Below are 23165 nucleotides of genomic sequence, written 5' to 3' on the forward strand. Positions count from 1 at the left end.
ACAAGGTAAAATTTCAGGAAAACTGATTAGTTGGACGTGAGTCCTGATAGTGAGAAGAGCAGTTTCCTGAAGGATGGGCAGGAATGTTGCAGTCGGAAGGTAATCTCCAGTGACGTCAGCACACTACTGATAAGACAGCAACTGAATGAATGATAGTAAGTTTCCTTCTTTGGGTCATCCTGACTAGGTGGGAAATCAAGACACCATCCTGGGTTGCCCAGGCTCAGATTGAAAATATTAACAAGATTTAAAAGTGGAATCTGTCTACCCATAGCCTACTGTGCTCAAGAAATACTTCTGTGATGAAGATAACAGATAAGGATAATAAAGATAAGCAAAGCTACTGGCAGGTCTGACTAGGAAGTTACCACTATGAAATGAAACAGTACTACATAAAGTAAGGATGTAAATGCATGGAACAAATGCTGGTCATGTGGAAGTAGTTACAAAGTGTGTTAAGATTAAGAATTTTTCTATTTGTGATTACATTTTCATGGTCAAAATTAGCCTAAATCCAAGATTAAAAAAATCACAAAAAAACAAACAAAACCAAATTTTTATTTTCAAAATGTACATATTGTTATAAGAGGGAAGCTACAAATCCACAAGGGTCTATCATCCGCCTTGTAAAATGGGAGGAAATCCAGTCTGATCCAAGGAATGGGAGGATAGATACAATTCAATAAATTAAGAGCCCCCTCACCAACTAAAAACTATATGGGCCATACACCACTTGGGAAGTAAGAGGCAATCAAATTCAATCCAAAAAAGAGGGGGTAGCAGGAATTCATTGATTCATTGGATCAAGGGTCCTCCTAAAGGGCTCTTGATCCAATGTCTACTCCTTGTCCTCGATCCAATGTGTATTCTTTCCATGATTTCAATGTCTATTCCTTAGTTACCCTTGCAGGGTAACTAAGGAATAGACACTTAAAACCCTTGTTTAACTTGCCTGCAAGTAGATATTGGTGATTGTATTATTAATCTGAGGGTCAGCAGCCGAGGATCCTGCTGTGATGGCACCACAGACTTGGTCTGCAATGTTTTCAATGCCTCCACACACACTATTAATCAGCCTGGAATGTGATAACAAATTTATTAGAGAACTAGTTGGAAAAACTTTAAGGAAAATATTAATACCCATTAATTAAAATTAGCATAAATATATAGAGGTACAAGAGGTACAGGCATGTACATACACATACGAAAAATTTACAACCAACCCACAAATTGGCGGTAAAAACTAGACAACATTTTGGTCCATCCTAGACTATTATCAAGCTCCTTGAGACTTGATAAACGTAAAGGTTGGACCAAACTGTTGTCTGGTGCTTATCTTCAGTTTGCTAGTTAGTTGTGACTTTTTCTAGCCATTTTATTGACTTTTATTCTTCGTGTAAAAACAATGTGAGCACCTGTGTGCAATGTGGAGGTATGCTACTTAATCAAATGAATCAACTCTCTGACAAATGTATTATAAAGTAGCTTCAATCAGTACATATTAAGTGTCTTAATTCCACTAACAAAGTCAATTTAAATCACAGAATGGGTGGGGCTTGAACCCATGGCAAAAAAAAAAAAAAACCTCACATACCAGTGTGCTAACCATTGGTCTATGCCAGCCTAATAAAATACACCCAACTAGGTATTTACCTATAGTGTATAGAAATACACCTATATGGATGAATCTTGTTAGGCCAACAAAGACCAGTTGTTAGCAAACTGGCCTCAGTTTTATGACTCGCTTGTCATAGGTTCAAGCCTCACTTGTTCTGTAATCTACTCGCATATACATTCTTTATATATTCAATACAGCCTCTCCTCACTAAGTGATGTACTTGTTTACTGATGCCTCAGACTTACAAAGGGCTGTGTTATTTGTATGTACTTAATACCCCTCAAAAAACACATACAACGTTTATTGCCCCCTGTAGTCTTAAGTTAGGCGCCTGCCCGAAATGCTCTGCATAACCATGGGCTTTATGAATACTACATTCAAAGGTCACCTATTCCTGTATAAGCAATGCATTATGTGGAATTAATAGTGAATTTGAATTTCTTTGCAATCTTGTTATTACGATTTCCTGAATAAAATTAAAAGCCCAGGTCCTCTCCATACCTCAAAAGATACAGTAACCTAATTTCCTTACTCTCTGAAGTGTTCAGCTAGTATTAAAGGACCATCTTGAGGAGAAATGAGAGATAATTCTGCTCCCTTGTGAGCAACAGCTGATATCTGCACCACTAAGCCAGCTAGTGCTGTAAATAATTCACGCTCAGCAGTTGGTCCATCAATCAATCCAGCCTCCTGGATAAGTGAAGCAGTTTCCACAACTGATGACCAAGCCTGTTGAGTTGGGATAAAGAAAATCAGGGCATGTATGCAAAGTACAAGTCACAATACATTAAAAACATAATGGTAAAAGAAATGTTGATTTTTATATTCCGATGCCTGACATCCTGTTTAGAGGATGCTAAAGAGGTTTCATTAAGAGCAGTTTATACAAAGAATAGACATAACTATTAATGTGTATATTATTCAACTATTTAAATTGACTATTGAAGCCATATTCAATTAACAATAATTCTTCTTCTTCTTCTTTCAACAAACCAGCCATATCCCACCAAGGCAGGGTGGCTCAAAAAGAAAAGTGAAAGTTTCTCTATTTAAATTTAGTAATTTATACAGGAGAAGGGGTTACTAGCCCCTTGCTCCCGGCATTTTAGTCGCCTCTTACAACACGCATGGCTTACAGAGGAAGAATTCTGTTCCCATGGAGACAAGAGGAAATAAACAAGAACAAGAACTAGAAAGAAAATAGAAGAAAACCCAGAGGGGTGTGTATATATATGCTTGTACATGTATGTGTAGTGTGACCTAAGTGTAAGTAGAAGTAGCAAGACATATCTGAAATCTTGTATGTTTATGAGACAGACAAAAGACACCAGCAATCCTACCATCATGTAAAACAATTACAGGCTTTCGTTTTACACTCACTTGGCAGGACGGTAGTACCTCCCTGGGTGGTTGCTATCTACCAACCTACTACCTAGGTAACAATAATTATTATAAATAAATGTCAATCATCTTGTCTCGTTAACTTTGTGTAGTGCTCAAGAGTACATTCAAAGTATAGTAAGTATAGGAAGTATGATAACTGATGCACGCATGAACAAAGATCACTTACTACTCTCAGGTGACTTCAATATAAATCTCCTGCAAGACCAGGACCCACATGTTACTGAATTCACAAACACAATGAGTAACTGCATGTTGCTACCAACAGTAACAAAACCTACAAGAGTTACAGAGACTAGTGTTTCCCTACTTGACCACATCTGGACCAACACCATATCCCCTTTAAAATCAGGCATAATTACAGATAATACCACAGACCACTACCCTACTTTCCTCATAACAACTCTTGGTAAATTACCCCAAGACACTACTAAAGTCACCTTCAGACTTCACAATGAGGCAGCCATTAATAACTTCACAACAGCAGTAACAAACATTGACTGGCACACTGAGCTAGAAATCTATATAGATATTGACGAATGTATTAATAATTTTCTAAAAAAGACCCAATACCTCTAAAACAAGCACTGCCCTAAAAAAACTAAACAGATGACAGCTAAGAGACTGAACAGTCCCTGGCTAACACCCAGCATTCTCAAATCCATAAATACAAAACACCGATATGAAAAACAGTACAGAATGGGTCACATAACCAGAGACCAAACAAAACGTTACTCGTCAATCCTAACCAGCCTGATAAGAAGGGCAAAAAAATTGTATTATGAGAACAGATTATCCAACTTACGAGGTGATATAAAAAAGACCTGGAAAACCCTATCAGAAATTCTAGGAACAAAAAAAGATATCACAAAACAGCGAAATAAAATTAGCAAAATCAGATGAACCCCAACTCCCACCAACAGAAACAGCAAACAGACTCAATGATTTCTTCTCCACTATAGGACAAAACCTTGCCAATAAAATCCCAAGCTCAGATACCCCACCAAATGACTACCTCACTGGCAACTACCCGAACACACTGTTCCTAGCTCCGACTAACCCATACGAAGTCTCTCTTATTATCAACGCACTAAAAAACAAGACAGGAGATTTAAATACCTTACCACCCTTTATATACAAAAAAGTGTCACAAGTGCTATCACCAATCATTGTAACACTCTTTAACAAATCCATTGCATGCTCCACCTTCCCTACAGTTCTCAAAATAGCAAGGGTCACCCCGATCCATAAAGGAGGAGACCAGAGTTGAATAACTATAGGCCAATATCCAACTTACACCCTCTCTCAAAAATCTTCAAAAAATTAATTCATAAACGAATCTACTCCTACCTCATCTCCCAAAACATACTCAACCCCTGCCAATTTGGATTCAGGCCTAATAAAAATACTAATGATGCTATTATATACATGCTAGAACATATATACACTGCAATAGAGAAAAAAGAAGTCCCACTGGGGATCTTCATTGACTTACATAAAGCTTTTGATACAGTTGACCATGACTTGCTCCACATAAAATTGTCACACTATGGTATAAGAGGGCACTCCCTCAACTACCTCAAGTCATACCTCAGCAACACAAGCCAATACAGTGGACCCCCGGTTAACGATATTTTTTCATTCCAGAAGTATGTTCAGGTGCCAGTACTGACCGAATTTGTTCCCATAAGGAATATTGTTAAGTAGATTAGTCCATTTCAGACCCCCAAACATACACGTACAAACGCACTTACATAAATACACTTACATAATTGGTCGCATTGGGAGGTGATCGTTAAGCGGGGGTCCACTGTATGTGTACGCAAATGGGGCAAACTCTTCCGTACAATCAATTACAGTTGGTGTCCCACGAAGTGTCCTTGGCCCTCTTCTCTTTCTCCTATACATAAATGACCTACCAAATGCTTCGCAATTACTCAAACCCACACTATTTGCAGATGACACTACATAAGACTTCTCTCACCCGAGCCCATTCATGCTAGCCAATACTGTAAATACCGAATTACAGAAAATATCTACCTGGAAGAGGACTAACAAACTTACACTAAACATTGACAAAACCTACTTCATTCAGTTTGGTAACAGAGCTACAGATGTCCCTCTTAACATAATGATAAACAGATCACCTATCACAAAGCTAACAGAGGGAAAATTCTTAGGAATCCACCTTGATAATAGACTCAAATTTCATACACATATACAAGAAATTTCTAAGAAAATTTCCAAGACCGTAGGCATACTATCGAAGATACGGTACTATGTTCCACAGTCAGCCCTCCTGGCCCTATATCACTCTCTTATTTACCCCTATCTCACCTATGGAATTTGTGCATGGGGCTCAACAACAATTAACCATCTCAGACCACTAATTACCCAACAAAAGGCTGCAGTCAGAATGATAACAAATTCCCACTACAGGCTGTATAGTCCTTGTGGCTTAGCGCTTCTTTTTTGATAATAATAATAATAATACAGGCAGCACACTCCACCAATATTCAAAACACTAAACCTACTCACCATACAAAACATCCATACTTATTACTGCACCTATTACATACATAGAACACTTAACTCTGATATTAACTCTCCCCTCAAACATCTCCTTGCCAACCTCAACAGAACACATGACCATAACACAAGGCACAGATCACTCTTTGATGTTCCTCGTGTCCATCTCACGCTATGCAAAAACTCAATGCACATAAAAGGCCCTAAAATCTGGAATTCATTACCTGTAAATATAAAAGAAACACTACCTGTTTATAAATTCAAGTCTCTTCTCAAAGATCACTTACTCACCCAAAACCAAATAAATACTGAATAACTGAACCTTATAAATTGTATATCTTAAATGTTTCTCACAATTATATCACATAAATGTTAAACCTAAGACCCAATCTAACTTTGTTATTTTTTAAATACACTACCTAACAGAATACTCCATTCTACTGAATGTACAGCAATGCATGCAACCATATGACCTGTCTTTGTAATACTCATTTGTGCTTTATTGTTATCTGTTTACAATAATGTTTTATCACTGATTGCATCATTGCTTAGTTAATCTTAAGTTAATTTTAAGCCAGCCCGTAATGCTATGCATACAAGTGGCTTTGGCATGCTGCTCTTACCTGTATTTTTTTGTACCTCTGTATGTATGTTCAAATTATTAAATAAATAAATAAATAAATAAATAAATAGAATGCCTTAATAATTCACACTGAAAATATCTCACTAGGGAGGGGTTCTCTCCATAAAAATAAAAATAACTGCTTTCACAGATACAGTGGGCTTTTTTTTTTTTTCAACAAGTCGACCGTCTCCCACCGAGGCAGGGTGACCCAAAAAGAAAATATTTTCATTATCATTCAACACTTTCACCTCACTCACACATAATCGCTGTTTTTGCAGAGGTGCTCAGAACACAACAGTTTAGAAGCATATATGTATAAAGATACAAAACATCAGAGGCGTCCTAAGCGAGGCGGGGGGGCGCCCCAGGTGACACCATTTAGGGGGTGACACCATAGAGCCTCTAAAGAATTCAAATTCAAATTCAAATTCAAAGTTTATTCTCTATAAGGATTACAATGCTGAGTTTATAGAATTTGGTTATTGTGTGGTTTACATGTAGTAAAATACTAATTACAGAGGGTGCCACTAGAACACCTAGCATGGCTAGGCATTTCGGGCAGACTTAGATTAATTCTTAACTTTAAAATATTACAAATTATGAGGTAAGTTGGTATTATGGCTAAGTGACTAAATACTAGTTTGTGAGTTTAGCAATGTGAATGCTTTTGTTTTGGCACAATACATAGTTTCAGTATTGGAGTATCACAGAAGGTGACACTAATGCCCAAAACAGTGCTGCACCAACATAAGAGAAAAATTGTTCGTTTCTATATAGCCTATTATATGATTACAGAGTACAAATAAGCCTAAATAGGGAAAATCATTGATTTTGATGATGTGATAGATGATTTTACAGGATTGAAGGCAAGGAAATGTAAGATCAGATTCACTGAGATGTTACCTGTACTCAAGTTCAAATTGGAACTAGTATTTCTCTGATATTGCAATGTTTTTCTTCATTTTTCAGTTTTTTTGTTTTTTTTTCATTGTTGAAGATGAATAAATGTAGGATCTGTTGCCTGTACTTAAAGTGCTATTTGAGTTTATGTTTCCTCAATATTACTACGCTTATTTATTTTATCATTAATAAAGTTGAGAAGTATTCTCCTGTTCAGTTTATGGTCCTTAAATGTTCTCACTGTTAAACATTATTTACTAGTTATGCAGTAGTGACATAACTGGAGTTTACCCCCCCATCCCCCACCCTTGAATTTTATGGGGGCGACACCAAAGATGCTGCTCCGGGTGACACCAGAGATTCCACCCCGGGTGACACCAACTTTGGCGACGCCTCTGCACAACATATCCCTCCAAACTGCCAATATCCCGAACCCCTCCATTAGAGTGCAGGCACTGTACTTCCCATTTCCAGGACTCAAGTCCAGCTATATAAAAATAACCGGTTTCCCTGATTTTTTTTTTTTCAACAAGTCGGCCGTCTCCCACCGAGGCAGGGTGACCCAAAAAGAAAGAAAATCCCCAAAAAGAAAATACTTTCATCATCATTCAACACTTTCACCTCACTCACATATAATCACTGTTTTTGCAGAGGTGCTCAGAACACAACAGTTTAGAAGCATATACGTATAAAGATACACAACAATCCCTCCAAACTGCTAATATCCCAAAACCCCTCCTTTAGAGTGCAGGCATTGTACTTCCCATTTCCAGGACTCACTAAAATATTACCCTGCTCACACTCCAACAGCTCATCAGGTCCCAAATACCATTCGTCTCCATTCACTCCTATCTAACATGCTCATGCATGCCTGCTGGAAGTCCAAGCCAATCGCCCACAAAACCTCTCTTACCCCTTCCTTCCAACCTTTTCGAGGATGACCCCTACCCCGCCTTCCTTCCCCTGCAGATTTATACGCTCTCCATGTCATTCTACTTTGATCCATTCTCTCTAAATGACCAAACCACCTCAACAACCTCTCTTCAGCCCTCTGACTAATACTTTTATTAACTCCACACCTTCTCCTAATTTCCACACTCCGAATTTTCTGCATAATATTTACACCACATATTGCCCTTAGACAGGACATCTCCACTGCCTCCAACCACCTCCTCACTGCTGCGTTTACAACCCAAGCTTCACACCTATATTAGTGTGTTGGCACTACTATACTTTCATACATTCCCTTCTTGCCTCCATAGATAACGTTTTTTTGTCTCCACATACACCTCAATGCACCACTCACCTTTTTCCCTCATCAATTCTATGATTAACCCTTTCAGGGTCCACAGGCCCTCTCAGAGACTTGTTCTCAGGGTCCCCCAAATTTCACAAAAAGAAAAAATTATTTTTTCTTATGAAAAGATAGAGATTTTTTTTCAGATCATAATGACACCAAAAGTATGAAATTTGATGGAAAACTTATGGAATTATGCTCTCGCAACGTTAGCGGTCTCGACGATGTTTACGACTGGCGATTTTGCCCACTTTGAACCCTATTTTCAGCCAATTCCAGTGTACTAGTCGACAAAAATCATACCTATTTTGCTAGAACTCCATTTTTTCTATCGAATGAGTACAAGAAACCACCCATTTACCGATTTCAACTATCCAATACAGTGATCAGAATTTAGCAATTTTGCCAATTTCACACAAATTTCAAAAGATGCCAATTTCCAAATAGGGTCCAGAATAAACAAGAAAGACATTTCTGGCACTAAAATAACATTTCCTCTGTTCATTAGTCATGTCCCCAGGCCCCTCTTACATTCTTTTGCTTTCCATTTTGAATTTTTATTCTCACAAAAAATAGAAGATTTACTGTTATGCAGACTACTGCATTAGTGTAGAAATGGTATAAATAATATCAGCGCACTTGTGAAAGAATATCAGACTCACCATTTGACGTGTATTGGATGCTTAGCATGATTTGTTTACCTTTGAACTTTGGTAAAAATCGAACATTTCTGCTACTTTGAGCTCAATTTCAAGGTACTTTTCATTGTAAACCCAGTCAAAATCATCTCAATTTCTGTAACATGTCTTCCATTCTATCAAATGAGACCAGGAAAACTAAAATACAACAATAAATACCATATGAAAATACAGTGCAAAGTCGCTGTTTTAATCCAAAAATACGGTCAAAGTTTTTTTTCTCATTACGCACTGTGTGCTGCAGGATTTTTTTTATACTGTGCACACTGACCACATAGACCCATTCTTTCATATGTAGGCCTACCAGCTTTCTCTCACTAGATTTGAAGGCGCTAGAATTTATGAGTACTAGTACATCAAGGACCCTGGCACGTAAGCCGTACTAATATGGCCAAAACCCTGAAAGGGTTAACCTCATCCTTCATAAATCCATCCGTCAACACATCAACTCCCAAGTACGTATCTGAAAACATTCATTTCTTCCATACTCCTCCTCCCCAATTTGATATCCAATTTTTCTTTATCTAAATCTTTTGATACCCTCATCACCTTACTCTTTTCTATGTTCACTTTCAACTTTCTACCTTTACACACACTCCCAAACTCGTCCACTAACCTTTGCAATTTTTCTTTAGAATCTCCCATATGCACAGTATCATCAGCAAAAAGCAACTGTGTCAATTCCCATTTTGTATTTAATTCCCCATAATTTAATCCCACCCCTCTCTCGAACACCCTAGTATTTACTTCTTTTACAACTCCATCTATAAATATATTAAACAACCATGGTGACATTACACATCCCTGTCTAAGACCTACTTTTACCGGGAAGTAGTCTCCCTCTCTTCTACACACCCTAACCTGAGCCTCACTATCCTCATAAAAACTCTTTACAGCATTTAATAACTTATCACCTATTCCATATACTTGCAACATCTGCCACATTGCTCCTCTATCCACTCTATCATATGCCTTTTCTAAATCTATAAATGCAATAAAAACTTCCCTACCTTTATCTAAATTTTTTTTTTTTTTTTTTTTCAACAAGTCGGCCGTCTCCCACCGAGGCAGGGTGACCCAAAAAAGAAAGAAAATCCCCAAAAAGAATTGGTAGGATTGCTGATGTCTTTTGTCTGTCTCATAAATATGCAAGATTACAGGCATGTCTTGCTACTTCTACTTACACTTAGGTCACACTACACATACATGTACACATTTATTTATACACACTCATCTGAGTTTTCTTTGATTTTATCTTAATAGTTCTTGGTCTTATTAATTTTCCTTTTATATCCATGGGGAAGTGGAATAAGAATCTTTCCTCCGTAAGCCATGCGTGTTGTAAAAGTCAACTAAAATGCCGGGAACAATGGGCTAGTAACCCCTTTTCCTGTAAAGATTACTAAAAAGAATAAGAAGAAGAAAATTGTCTTTATCTAAATACTAAATACCCATTGCTCATCCACAATCCTACATTCTGTCTTACCTCTAATTCTTTCAATTATAACCCTACCATACACTTTTCCTGGTATACTTATACGTATGTACATATATACAGTACTTAACCAGATAACTGGCCTCAATCTTTCAAAAGAGAATGCATTTCTCTCATTAGTTTCAGTATTGCAGTTCCATAAATCCCAAATAACATCTCTTTTCATAAGGCTTGCAAAGACACTGGGAGGAGACAAGTGTGGGCTAAATATTGTACCAAAATCTGGATATACTGTAATAAACTAATATAAACCTTTTCCAAGTTTCATATTCTTATTATTTGAATCCCCAATTTTCTTGTGTATTTATAACTGGTTGGAGGGAGGAGGTTAAAGCAGTTTTGAATTCAAAAGTCCAGAACATTTGTGGATTAACTCTGACTTGTCTTAGCCATGATACTGAGGCTTTTATTCTTAATATGGCACAATGTATTGTAGTGCATTCTCAATTTCAATCAACATTTTTATTTTTAACATGTCGGCCGTTTCCCACCGAGGCATGGTGACCCAAAAAGAAAAAACTTTCATCATTCATCGCTTTCACCATCACTCGTACATAATCACTGTCTTTGCAGAGGCGCTCAGATACAACAGTATAGACGTCCCTCAAAACTGCCAATATCCCAAACCCTTCCTTTAAAGTGCAAGCGTTGTACCTCCCATTTCCAGGACTCAAGTCCAGCTAACCAGTTTCCCCGAATCCCTTCACAAAATATTACCCTGCTCACACTCCAACAGCTTGTCAGGTCCCAAAAACCATTCGTCTCCATTCACTACTATCTATCAACATAGAACTGCCTAATTTCGCTTAAAACTATAAATTAATATTTCTCAGTAACACTGACGCAAACATTTTGCTTACCTTATTCACTTTCTGGGACAGAGTTGGAAGGCCAATCTGTGGTACAATATTTGTTATCTGTTCTGTCAAATCTCCTTCCAGCTCAATATCCTCTTCCAGCTCACAGGTGGTCTGGGAGTAAAAGAATGTCAATACAGTATTTTCATTAGTTTTATTGCCATTTATTTACTAGCCAATATTACTTCACTCTCAATCAGCATCCATTCAGCAATTACATTATTAATGTACTTCATGAGAAGAGCTAAATCCATATGAGTCATGAAGATAACTGAGCAGCAGAAGCTAGATACTCTAGACACTAATTAAGACACACATGCTACTTAATTACAATCACTCACTAGTCTATTTTCACCATGGTATTTCCTGTCTTTGATATATAATGACGCCAAAAAATATTTTTTAATTCATACAATGTATGGAGATGCCACGTTTGAGAACAATGTGTTGTGTGACTATTTTGCAAAAATTTCAGAGAGTAGAAATTAGAGGATGTGTGGGGCATTATGAAAGTATAATTCAGATGATGGAGATGTTTGTTGAGGTGGGTCAGTCATACTGAAAGGACAGAATAGAACTGGAAGACCAAGAGAGTGTATAACTCAAAGGTGGGAGGAGGAATAAGGATAAGGGTCATCCCGGGAAGGGTTGGACAGAGGGTGTGAAGGTTTTACATGGTAGGAACCTCCACCAGGTATAAGCATGTTTGACTGGAATGAGTGAAGGAAGTAGTTTTAAGGACTTGATGTGCTGCTGGAGTGTGAAGGCATCAATAATGAAGGAATTTGAGAAAACAAGTTAGCCAGACATGAGGAATTGATGTGGGAAGTACAGTGTCTGCACTCTGAAGTAGTGGTGGGAATGTTGAAGCTTAGAGCATCATTTGAACTATGGTGTTTGTGCACTTCTGGAAAAACAGCTACTGAGTGAATGTTTCCTCTTTTTAAATCATGCTACCCTGGTGGAGATAGCCAATGTGGTAAAAAAAAAATATAATTCACATATGTCAGGCTGTCATCCTTACTTGCATCTCTTATCACATGATGTGTGTAGCTAGTACTGAAATATGTAGTGTATACAGGCCACACAGATCTTGACTAAACAGTATGTACTGTTATCAATATAGTATCCAAGCAGTAACATATCCTAGACACTTTTCCTTGTTTACATTCTCCACTTAATTTTTTACCCATATACATATATAACCTAGGTATTAGGTTGGTAGACAGCAACCGCCCAGGGAGGTACTACCATCCTGCCAAGTGAGTGTAAAACGAAAGCCTGGGTATTCTTCTATTTTCTTTCTAGTTCTTGTTCTTGTTTATTTCCTATCTCCATGGGGAAATGGAACAGAATTCTTCCTCTGTAAGCCATGCGTGTTGTAAGAGGCGACTAAAATGCCGGGAGCAAGGGGCTAGTAACCCCTACTCCCGTATAAATTACTAAATTTAAAAGAGAAAATTTCATTTTTCTTTTTGGGCCACACTGCCTTGGTGGGATACAGCTGGTGTGTTGAAAGAAAGAAGACATATATAACCTAGGTAGTAGGTTGGTAGACAGCAACCGCCCAGGGAGGTACTACCATCCTGCCAAATGAGTATAAAACGAAAGCCTGTAATTGTTTTACACGATGGTAGGATTGCTGGTGTCCTTTTTTCTGTCTCATAAACATGCAAGATTTCAGGTACGTCTTGCTACTTCTACTTACACTTAGGTCACACTACACATACATGTACAAGCATATATATACACACCCCTCTGGGTTTTCTTCTATTTTTTTCTAGTTCTTGTTCTTGTTTATTTCCTCTTAACTCCATGGGGAAGTGGAACAGAATTTTTCCTCCGTAAGCCATGCGTGTTGTGAGAGGCGACTAAAATGCTGGGAGCAAGGGGCTAGTAACCCCTTCTCCTGTATATATTACTAAATGTAAAAGGAGAAACTTTCGTTTTTCGTTTTGGGCCACCCCGCCTCGGTGGAATACGGCCAGTGTGTTGAAAGAAAGATACATATATAAAACAAATTAAAGGAAAAAATATTCATGGGTCTTATTACAACAGCAACAGAGAATTTTCATACAAATCTTTATACCTTAATCTCAAAATTTGCAGTGTTAAGTTTCTCTATTAAATAATGTGGTAAACTCTGAATCATAGAAGCCATTTTTGATTCACACTGCTTTGCAACCAGTGACAGCGCCTCTAGATGTACTGGTCCTTCAGTGACTTCCCATGCATGGTCAAAAGTGATTTTATCTATGTTCTTTGAGTCCTTCCCATAACCACCTTCTTGCTGCTCAATCTCTTCCTTAGCTGCTCGCTGCCGCGCCTCTTGCAAGACCTATGTATAAATCAACTTGTCATTAAAGTCTGATCACATTTATAGGCAACTAATATTCATAATTTATGTGAAATCATGAATTTAAAAATGTTTTTCTAAATTGCAAAATAGTTTTAAGAGTTCTAAAAGTTCTCCAGCTTATAACATAACCTGAAGCCAGGCCACTCTGATGACAACCTAATTAGCTATTGACTATTACTTGCTGCTTACAAACTAATATGCTAAATCATAATCTGGTTGATCAGGTTTTGTAAAATGTTATCTCCTACAAATGACAGGCAATACTTGTGATCTATATAGGGTTTATTGGTTTTATTAACACACTGACCATTTCCCTCCACAAGAAAGTGACCCACAGAAGAAAAATATATTCACCACCCCTCATTCTCAGCTGTCCTTTGGGAAGACCATGGACATCACACTTTTACTGATCCAAAAATATGCACCATTTATGCAAAATAATACCTGAGATAAGATGGGCTTTCTGTTGGCGAGAAGAGCTCTCTTTTTCCGCAGTCCAGGGTCTCCTTCTTGAATTACATCCATTGCTTTTCGTCCAATGACTTCCAGGGTATTCAGCCCTCCTAACAGCACCTAGAATGAAGCCACTCTTAAGGTCACTTGTGAAGAATGCATGAAAATACAGTGGTACTTCAAGTTACAAACTTAATTCATTCCAGAAGGCTGTTCGAGTACCGATACCGAACAAATTTGTTCCCATAAGGAATAACGTAAATTAGATTACAGTGTAGTCTGTTTCAGACCCCCAAAAATACACTTACAAAAGCACTTACAAAAATACACTTACATAACTGCTCGAGTTGGGAGCTGTTCAAAACTCGAGGTACCAATGTACGTATATCATATTACTCTAAAAATAAACTATGCATAACAAAAAATTAAAACAAAATTTTCTGTAACTCTCACTCAATTTTTAACTAGGCGAGGCAGAATACAGCAACATCAACTAAAAGATAAAATGATCTTATACAAAATTCACAATGATAGAGCACTGTAATTAAAATGCAATTAGAGTTCAAAATTATACTTTACATAATATACTGTTTCCTAGGCTAGAATGTTAGTGAAGCTCTATTAATTCAAAATGCAGCTAGTAATGCAATTGAAATATCTAAATCATCTACAAAAATGCTGTACAAGTATTATCTCCAGCTACTGCAAATTTTTTCAAATTACTAGAAGAGAAAACCTTTCTTAACTTCCTTAAAAGTGCCAGGATAACATCTATCTATAATAGCAGTGATCCAACTGATGTTAGCTACAGGCCATTTTCTAATATACCGCTACTATCAACGTGATTGCTCCTTGCCAATTTGCATTCGACCTAAAAAACACAAATGATGCATTATTAAGAAATGCTTGACAGTTTATCCATAACTTGCAAGAAATAAGTATCTATTGGTCTTTTTGGTGATCTGCAAAAGGCTTTTGATATTGGTGATCACAAAATTCTCCTACTCAAGCTAAATCACTATTGACTTAAGTGGATACACACACACATACAAGTATTTTCAGTTATCCCTCAGTAACAGACAAAAGCATGTAGCCATAAATGACACTTCTATAACTAACAATAACTTCAGGTGTTTTTCTGGGGTAGCATTCTGGGACCTCTTCTTTTCCTTATCAACTGTTTATCAATGACCTACTTAATGCCACCCAATATCATATCATATATCATCAGGCCCAAACCACTTGACAATATATGTACACCATACAGTAGTTAATGACAAACTAAAAAAAAAAGTTTACACCTGGATGACTACCAATAAACTCACCCTTACATACAATTTTTGAATAAAGGGAAATTCTTAGGACTAATAATAGAAAATAAATTGAAATTTAATGCTCATGTCGAGCACAAATATTAATAAAAGTATTGCAATATTTAAAAACTATGCTTCACACCAAAACAAATCTGCTAGCACCATTATACTTTTGCAACATTCTTTATTTTTATGCCACTGACAAACTTCTTTCTTTTTCACTAACTCCTCAACACTCCTACCATTTTCTTTCCCCTTATCTATTCTATGATTTACCTCATCTTTAATGGACCCCTCAGTAAATACACCCACTACCAAGTATCAGAACTATGCTGTATTCATTTCCTCCTCAAGTATCTGAACCATTCTGGCTCTCAGTCCATCACCTTACCTTTGAGCTGGCTGTCTCTAGAGCCCCTGAGACACCAGACACAAGAGATCCAATAGAAGAAAGTCCACCAAAGCTGTAGTCGACCACCAAATTTTTACCATCCCCTCCATCACTGTCGCTGCTTGATGTATTGGTCTCACGATTATCCAAGCCTGGGGCAACGAAAATATAAGCTTGTGTTTCTCCCAGTATCACTTATGAGCTAATTCTGATAGTGAATTTACAGCTATTCCACAAACTGGAGATGAAACTAAACAGTGTTTGAGTTCATCATGAATCAACACTGCACAGCTGTCAAGGACAGACTGAACATTCTCTAATTTCATTTCCAATTTGTTGGTTAGCTGTAAATTGGTCTGACCAAAGTGATGTGACTAATTCTTCCCTGATATTTAATAAATCAAACTCAGTCACCATTTTAAGTTCTAATCATCTTATGTTAAAGCTGAAAACCAAAAACAGGCACTATGTATATAATGGAAGAATGTGTGTTAGTTTGGTTATGGTATAAAAGGGTCAACCATCACTATTTGTTATAAGAAAATGTGCATATAAGAATCAGGATAGACAAAAGCACACAGGCACATCAACATATACCATACACATAATACTGGTGCAAATTTAGAGAAGAGGAAACGCATGAGTTCCGAGAATTTTTCTACTCCCAGAGCCTGACCTTGGGCCAGGCTCATCTGGTGCTTGCCTGGTCAACCAGAATGTTGCTGCTGGTGGCCTGCTAAATTATAAATGGCCTCAAAGAAAAAAAATGAATGTACTTCTATAGTCATCTCTGAGAAAGCCTATGTGAAGTTTCTATAATAAATGAAAGTCAAAAAGATGGCCTAGAGATTTCATGATCTGGCAAGTCCCAATAGGAGATCCAGAGAAGAATAACACACAATACTGAAATGACCAGGCATCTTCTCCAACTCAAAAAAATAATAATACATAATAAAATTTGAATAAAGAATTCCTCCTTTTTCTTCTACTCCCTCTTCCCCTTTCCTCTTTCCCTTTTCTCCTCTGGGTTGCCTTTCTTCTGCCTTGTGTTTTTGTTCCTTCATTATTTATTTTTTATTACCCCCCCCCACCTTGTGTTCTTGCTCTTACCCTCTGTGGGCACCTAGCTCCCTTGCAGTGCTCCTCTTTCTTAGTATTTGACTTGCTCCTCCTCCTTCTTACTTCCCCACTACTACTTCCTTCCACCACTACTACTACTAGTACTATTACTACTACTACTACTACTAGTACTACTACTACTACTACTAGTACTACTACTACTACTACTACATCTACTACCACTACCACTTCCTGCCTATATATACCCTTCCTGTTCTCCTTCTCATTAGTGTGACTTTGTAAATGGTTCAAGTCGGACCGAAACGTCATCGTAAGCTCCTCTCTCCTATATGCGGGTTATTTGTGTATTGTTCCAGTCACAGTATTGTGCCTTTTTTTGTTATTTAATAAAGAATTGAATTTGTGTGCCATGGCCCAATGGCAAGGACTTTCAATAGCTTGCTGACAATGCTGCAACCCTCTAGTAAATGTCTACATCATAAACTATGGCAGTTCATTGACAAGTGAGCAAGAAGTGTAAGGGATGTTATTCCAAACAGTTTGAAGTAGCATAGCAACATGGAACAGAACTATGTTAATGAAGATAACAGTGTATATTTTTTCAAGGAAAAACTCCTGGTTATGCATAGCATTACAGGCAGACTTGAGCTAGGACTAATATAGTACCAAGAATAAAAAAAAAAAAGAAAATATATTGCACCTATTTAGATATATGGTATGTAATACATGCTAAATATACTATAAATTTTTCATTCCACAAACTTAATTCAAAAGTTTATATTGAATTTACATTTATCCTCAAGAGAATTAATAAGCAAATGAGAAAGTAATAACATAATAGTGGTTGGATATATGACAATACATATCTAAAAAATTTAAGGAACAAGGCATAATTTACAACCTGGAAATAAAAATTTAATGGTAGTTAGAAAGTTACATCAAAACTTGTTTGAGGGGAAATACATTAGGTACAAAAATTTCTTAAGTTTTTGTTTGATTTCATTAAGTTGAAGGATTTTACTTCATCTGGCAAATTATTCCACATTTTTGGTCATTTTATTTGCATCGAGTTCTTATACGAGTCCAGGCAAATGTGAGGAACATCAAAGAGGTATTTTGTTTTGAATGAGATGCCTATGTGTTCTGTTACAGTTTTCCAAGAAGATGAGGGAGAGATGAACAGTAGAAAGTACGTGTATGTAACGCATTAAAAATTTAGTAGGTTTAGGGATTTGAACAAGGGCATAGAACTGGCTCTAATTTTGAGTTTATGATGGTTCTGATACCTGCCTTAGGTTGTGTGATGATTGGTTTGAGGTAGATAGCTAAGGCAGAACCCCAGGCACAAATTCCATAGGCAAGGTTTGGGTAAATGAGAGAAGTAATGTGTTAATAGTACTGCATAGATTGGAGAACACAATAGCAAATTTTGGAAAGAATTTCTGCAGGTTTTAATAATAATAACAATAATAATATCAGACTATGCACTAAATCTGGAAGGGTCAAACAGTGCTATGCCATTTTTTAAATATTTACCTATAAGCAGACCTAGGAACCTACCCACGTCCTTTATCTCTACTTCAAATTAGGAGTCATTAATTTTGGTATCTAATTAGGGACAAGGCTTATTCCCAAAAGACATAGAATAAAGGTGTAAAGCTTTTTATTAATTTATCATTACCTATAGTGCTTAATTTAAAGTCTGGGGAAGAGTCAGAGCATGGTAAGATATATGTATTAAATTAGCATTCAACTTGGAAGGTATTTTATTTAAAAAAAAAAAAAAAACTTAAATTACAAGGCTTAACTAGCTCTGAAGAAAACATCAATACAGTAACAACAGTTTAATGGTCAAGATGTCACTTACTTTCTGGATTATTTGCTGCCTGGCTTTCTTCTGCTTTGCCTTTCAAAAGTTCTTCCTCAATCTCCAACATCCTTTGCCTTTCTGCAATCTCTTGAGCTAGAGTTTCAGGATCAGGGACTCCCAGGGTGCCTTCTACTGTCTCCACAACAGTGCCAACACCTCGGCCAACCTCCCGAGTAAAGGTGGAGGCAGCAGAAAGGAGTGTGGTACCCCAGCCACCCCAGGATTCTCCCCATCCACCATCATCATCAGCAGCAGCAGAATATTTTAAAGGAATCTGGTACAGATAAATCCAATGGACTTTATTTTATAAGAGAAAATAAAAGATGAAGCAATTCAGACACTGAAATGAAGGTAACTAGAGGTAAAAAGTACTCTATTAAAGGTATATACATCAACAAGTTGATGAATAGAACATGTGCAGCATCTGGACATCATTATTTGAAAGATGCTCTGCCCACCAGGGGATTTGTCAATCTAATGAAGACAAAAGAAAGCAGACTAAGCTATATAGTGTAATCAGAGAAATGGTAGCAGTAATGGTCACATAAGCTAGGGTGGTTCTTGCTACTACCTCTCTGGTCCCCCTAGAAAAGTCTCCTTTCCGATGTCCCTTCATGGGTGAAACATCTCTCAAATAAAGATATTCACATGTTGCACATGTTATATTCATCGAAAATACTTTCTCTTAAAGCCAGAGCCAGATTAAGGGGCAAGCCAGATGGGCAGCTGCCCAGGGCACTGACCAACAAGGGGCACTAAAAACATGAAATGCAGGAAAAAAAAACGTACAGTATACTAAAGCACTAAAAATTCCATGTGCAGTAAGTTAATATGCTATGTTACATTAATTACATTACATTAATTCTCCACGCATCAACACCACTCCCAACAAAGTTATAATTCTTCCCAACAGCCAGGTTGCACTGAACGTCTTAAAAGTACTTTCACAAGCTAACACCAGAGTCGCCATCGCTTCTAGCACTTCAATAAAGGATCTAACCAGGACAAAATCCAAGCACCACGAACCAGTCAATGCAGGAGTTTACACTATACCCTGTGGAGGCTGTGACAAGATTTACATAGGTGAAACAGCAAGAAACCTCGACACCCGCCTCAATGAACACATTTACGCATGTAGGAATGATAACTTGAACAACGCCTGTGTACAACACCGAAATTCCACCAATCATCTCATGAAATTCAGAGACGCCCAATTAGTGATCAAAGAAACTAATTTCCGCAGACGCAAGTGCCTTGAATCAGCACTGATCGCTGTTTTGAATACAATTAAATAAAACAACGGCAGCTTCACCATCTCCGAAGTCTTAGCAAGAATCCTCCTGAAAACAGTAAACCCTGCCATCACATAGTCTCTCCTGCTATACTACACATAGCACATTACAGAGAGTGAACACTGAAACAAGCTGCCTCTTTCCAGTCTATATTTGTCCAACCTATTTTTATGTTACCCAAGTAATAGCTTTTATCCTTTTACTCATGTACGAATTAATTGCTCTACTATATTGTATTACTTTTGTCACTACTACTACTACTACTACCACTAGTGAACTCGAAATGGTACCTCACTAGTATTGCACCTCACTCTGAGCCTTTATATACTCTCTGTGTCCATGTATTGTTTGTAATGGCTTGATAAAGCTCCTGGAGAGCGAAACGTTGCCACAATAAAATGTCACATTAGTTGCACTTGTGTCCTTTTACTTTACATATGTTACATGCAATGCATAAAAATATAGTACCTAAGAGGTATACAGTTTATCTTTATTAAACCTCATAGAAAATCAGTTTTATCTCTTTCCACTATAGAAATGTTGAACAAATATTTGAAAAAATATCAATACCAGTTATTTTTTTAATACACCAGCCATCTCCCATTAAGGCAGGGTGACCCAAAAAAGGACACATATTCACCATCATTCATTCAATAGCAGTCTTGTCAGAGATACAAAGACATTACAATTAGGATGATCCTCTGAACAGCAACATCCCCACCCGTCCCTCAGAGAGCAGGCACTGTACTATCCACCTCCAGGATTTATGTTCAGTTAGTCAGTTTCTCTGAATCCCATCATAAAGTCATCTTGCTCACACTCCAACAGCAGGTCAAGCCACAGAAACAATTTGTCTCCACTCACTCCGAACTAACATGCTTCCAAGCGTTTTGGATGCCTAAGTTCCTAGCACTTTCTTACCCCATTCTCATAAACTACAATTCTATTTAATCTCCCACATAGAGGTATGAATATTCATCTACAAAATAACCATCTATACACCAGAGAGCACTAACAAAATAATAATAATAATAATAATAATAATAATAATAATTAGTTTATTTCTTTGAGCGATACAAATAATGTAGATAAATGTATTATACAATAGAAGGCACAAAAAAAAGCCACTAATTATGCAATGCATATTGGGCAACATTAGTTATTATATTTGGCACAGAATTGAGGGTATAAGTTAAATACTTTTATCTTATTGCATTTTACCTAAACTCATAATAAATGTAATATTTTTATGAATAAAATTAATATTATTCTTATTATTATAAAAAAACATGTAAAAGCATAAGTTACAGTTGCAAAATATGGAATCTGTACCATATTACAATAAAAAAATACATACTTGTTGACGTGCTCCACCTTGGTTATGAACTTGCTGCCATCTCAGCTGCTGCTCCTCCCATTCTTGCTGCTTGTGTTTGTCATCCACTTGTTTACCAAAGAGTACCTCTCTCTCTAGCTTTTCCTCTTCATCTACGACACATACTGGGTTTATCTTATTTGCTTTGTTTGTGCAGTCTTTAAGCTTTGTGATACTATCTGAACTGATGTTGTCTAAAGTCTTTTTTTCTATTCTTGAACCCAATTTCCTCGATCCGAGCCGTTCGCCAAGCTTTTCACGAGGTTTTTTCATGCCAATTTTGGATTCACGAACTGTTTTGGGTTTTGAGATTCTTCCTGAATCAATTTCAGCAAATTCTGTATTTGTTCCTTCCCCCTTATTACTTACTTTACTATCATCTGACTGATTTGTTTCTGTCATTCTTTGGGTGACTACTGCTTGCTGAGCTCTTCCTGTTTCTTTTATTTCTACTCTTCGTATTATTTCTACTTCATCATCTTGCTTAGTTTCTGTATTTATTTTTTCATCTTTCACTACTTTCTGTATATGATGAAGTCCATCCTTCTCTCCTTTCTTGTACTGCTTATGGTCCCTTTCCCCAGCGAGTACTGTGTCTGTATTGAGTACATGCTGATTACAAGAACTTTCAGTAAATTTCTCAATATTTTCACTATCACTGTTTTTTCTATCATTATCATTGTTTTCTTTAATAGCATTATCATCTACATCAGTCTTAAGACATATCAGTTCTTTATTGTTTTCTGAATCATAATGTACATTTTTTAATGTATCATACATGGGATCATTATCTGGAGAACTTTCCTTTGTTAATGTATCTTCTGTGCTCTTCAAATTCTCATGCACAATATCTTGAATACTCAACCTGCTTAAGACATCTTTAAGTTCCTTATCAGTTCTATTATCTGATTTCTGAGCTGTTGCTTCCTCTGGCTTGTCTTCTACAGGTGTATATGCTGCTGATATAGCACTTATATGATGCACCGAATCGCTGTATTCTAATTCAGAAGGTGGGTTTTTATTATCACTATCTTTATCGATGTCACTCTCATCTGCCTCTTCCTCATCACTAGAAAGTGGTGTAGTCTGAGGTGATGGTGAAGATGGAAGTGGGCGGAACTGTGTCAACAATCGCTTTGTTGGCTCTGAAGAGTCAAAGCCTTCAAATTCAAAGTCTTCATCAGCTGACTGGAACTCCTCACTATCAGAAGACATGATTCTAGAAGAAAATAGACATGTATATTTGCTTTTAAAACTTCTTTAAAAAACTGAAGATGTACTCACTAAAAATATATATACAATATACTACAGGAAAAATGGGTAGATATAGTACACTATAGTACTACACAGTACTACAGTAGATATAGTACACTACAATAAATACCAACCTTGTCTATCAGTAAATGTTATCCAATCACATTTACTGATTATACCACGTCAAATTAACTTACCAGATTAGTATGGCTGTCTCAAGTATTGAACTTTACAGCTGGAGAAAAAGACACTAGTGAACTTTTCTGCCATACCTACAAAAACAAAAAAACAAAAATAATAATAATAATAATAATAATAATAATAATAATAATTTTTTCATCAAACTGGCTGTATCCCA

General features: G+C 36.9%; 1 protein-coding gene across 4 annotated transcripts in view; it reads right to left on the reverse strand.

Annotated features, from left to right (window-relative positions):
- The window catches only part of LOC128694345 (uncharacterized), a 396715-nt gene that overhangs the window by 8867 nt on the left and 364683 nt on the right, over positions 1 to 23165 (reverse strand). For 2 of the 4 annotated variants that reach the window (XM_053784451.2, XM_070093644.1), the window contains exons 2-10: positions 23005 to 23079; positions 21536 to 22772; positions 18884 to 19160; positions 15937 to 16088; positions 14224 to 14352; positions 13510 to 13758; positions 11424 to 11534; positions 2151 to 2347; positions 949 to 1076 (exon numbers count right to left, since the gene is read on the reverse strand). In XM_053784451.2, coding sequence (XP_053640426.2) covers positions 949 to 1076; positions 2151 to 2347; positions 11424 to 11534; positions 13510 to 13758; positions 14224 to 14352; positions 15937 to 16088; positions 18884 to 19160; positions 21536 to 22768 — 2476 coding nt within the window. In that variant the 5' untranslated portion in view covers positions 22769 to 22772; positions 23005 to 23079. The remainder of the gene's footprint in view (positions 1 to 948; positions 1077 to 2150; positions 2348 to 11423; positions 11535 to 13509; positions 13759 to 14223; positions 14353 to 15936; positions 16089 to 18883; positions 19161 to 21535; positions 22773 to 23004; positions 23080 to 23165) is intronic. The other 2 variants (XM_053784453.2, XM_053784452.2) reach the window with 2 other exon arrangements.

Source organism: Cherax quadricarinatus, chromosome 43 (genome assembly GCF_038502225.1).
Source record: "Cherax quadricarinatus isolate ZL_2023a chromosome 43, ASM3850222v1, whole genome shotgun sequence".
In the NCBI taxonomy this organism is placed as follows: domain Eukaryota; kingdom Metazoa; phylum Arthropoda; class Malacostraca; order Decapoda; family Parastacidae; genus Cherax; species Cherax quadricarinatus.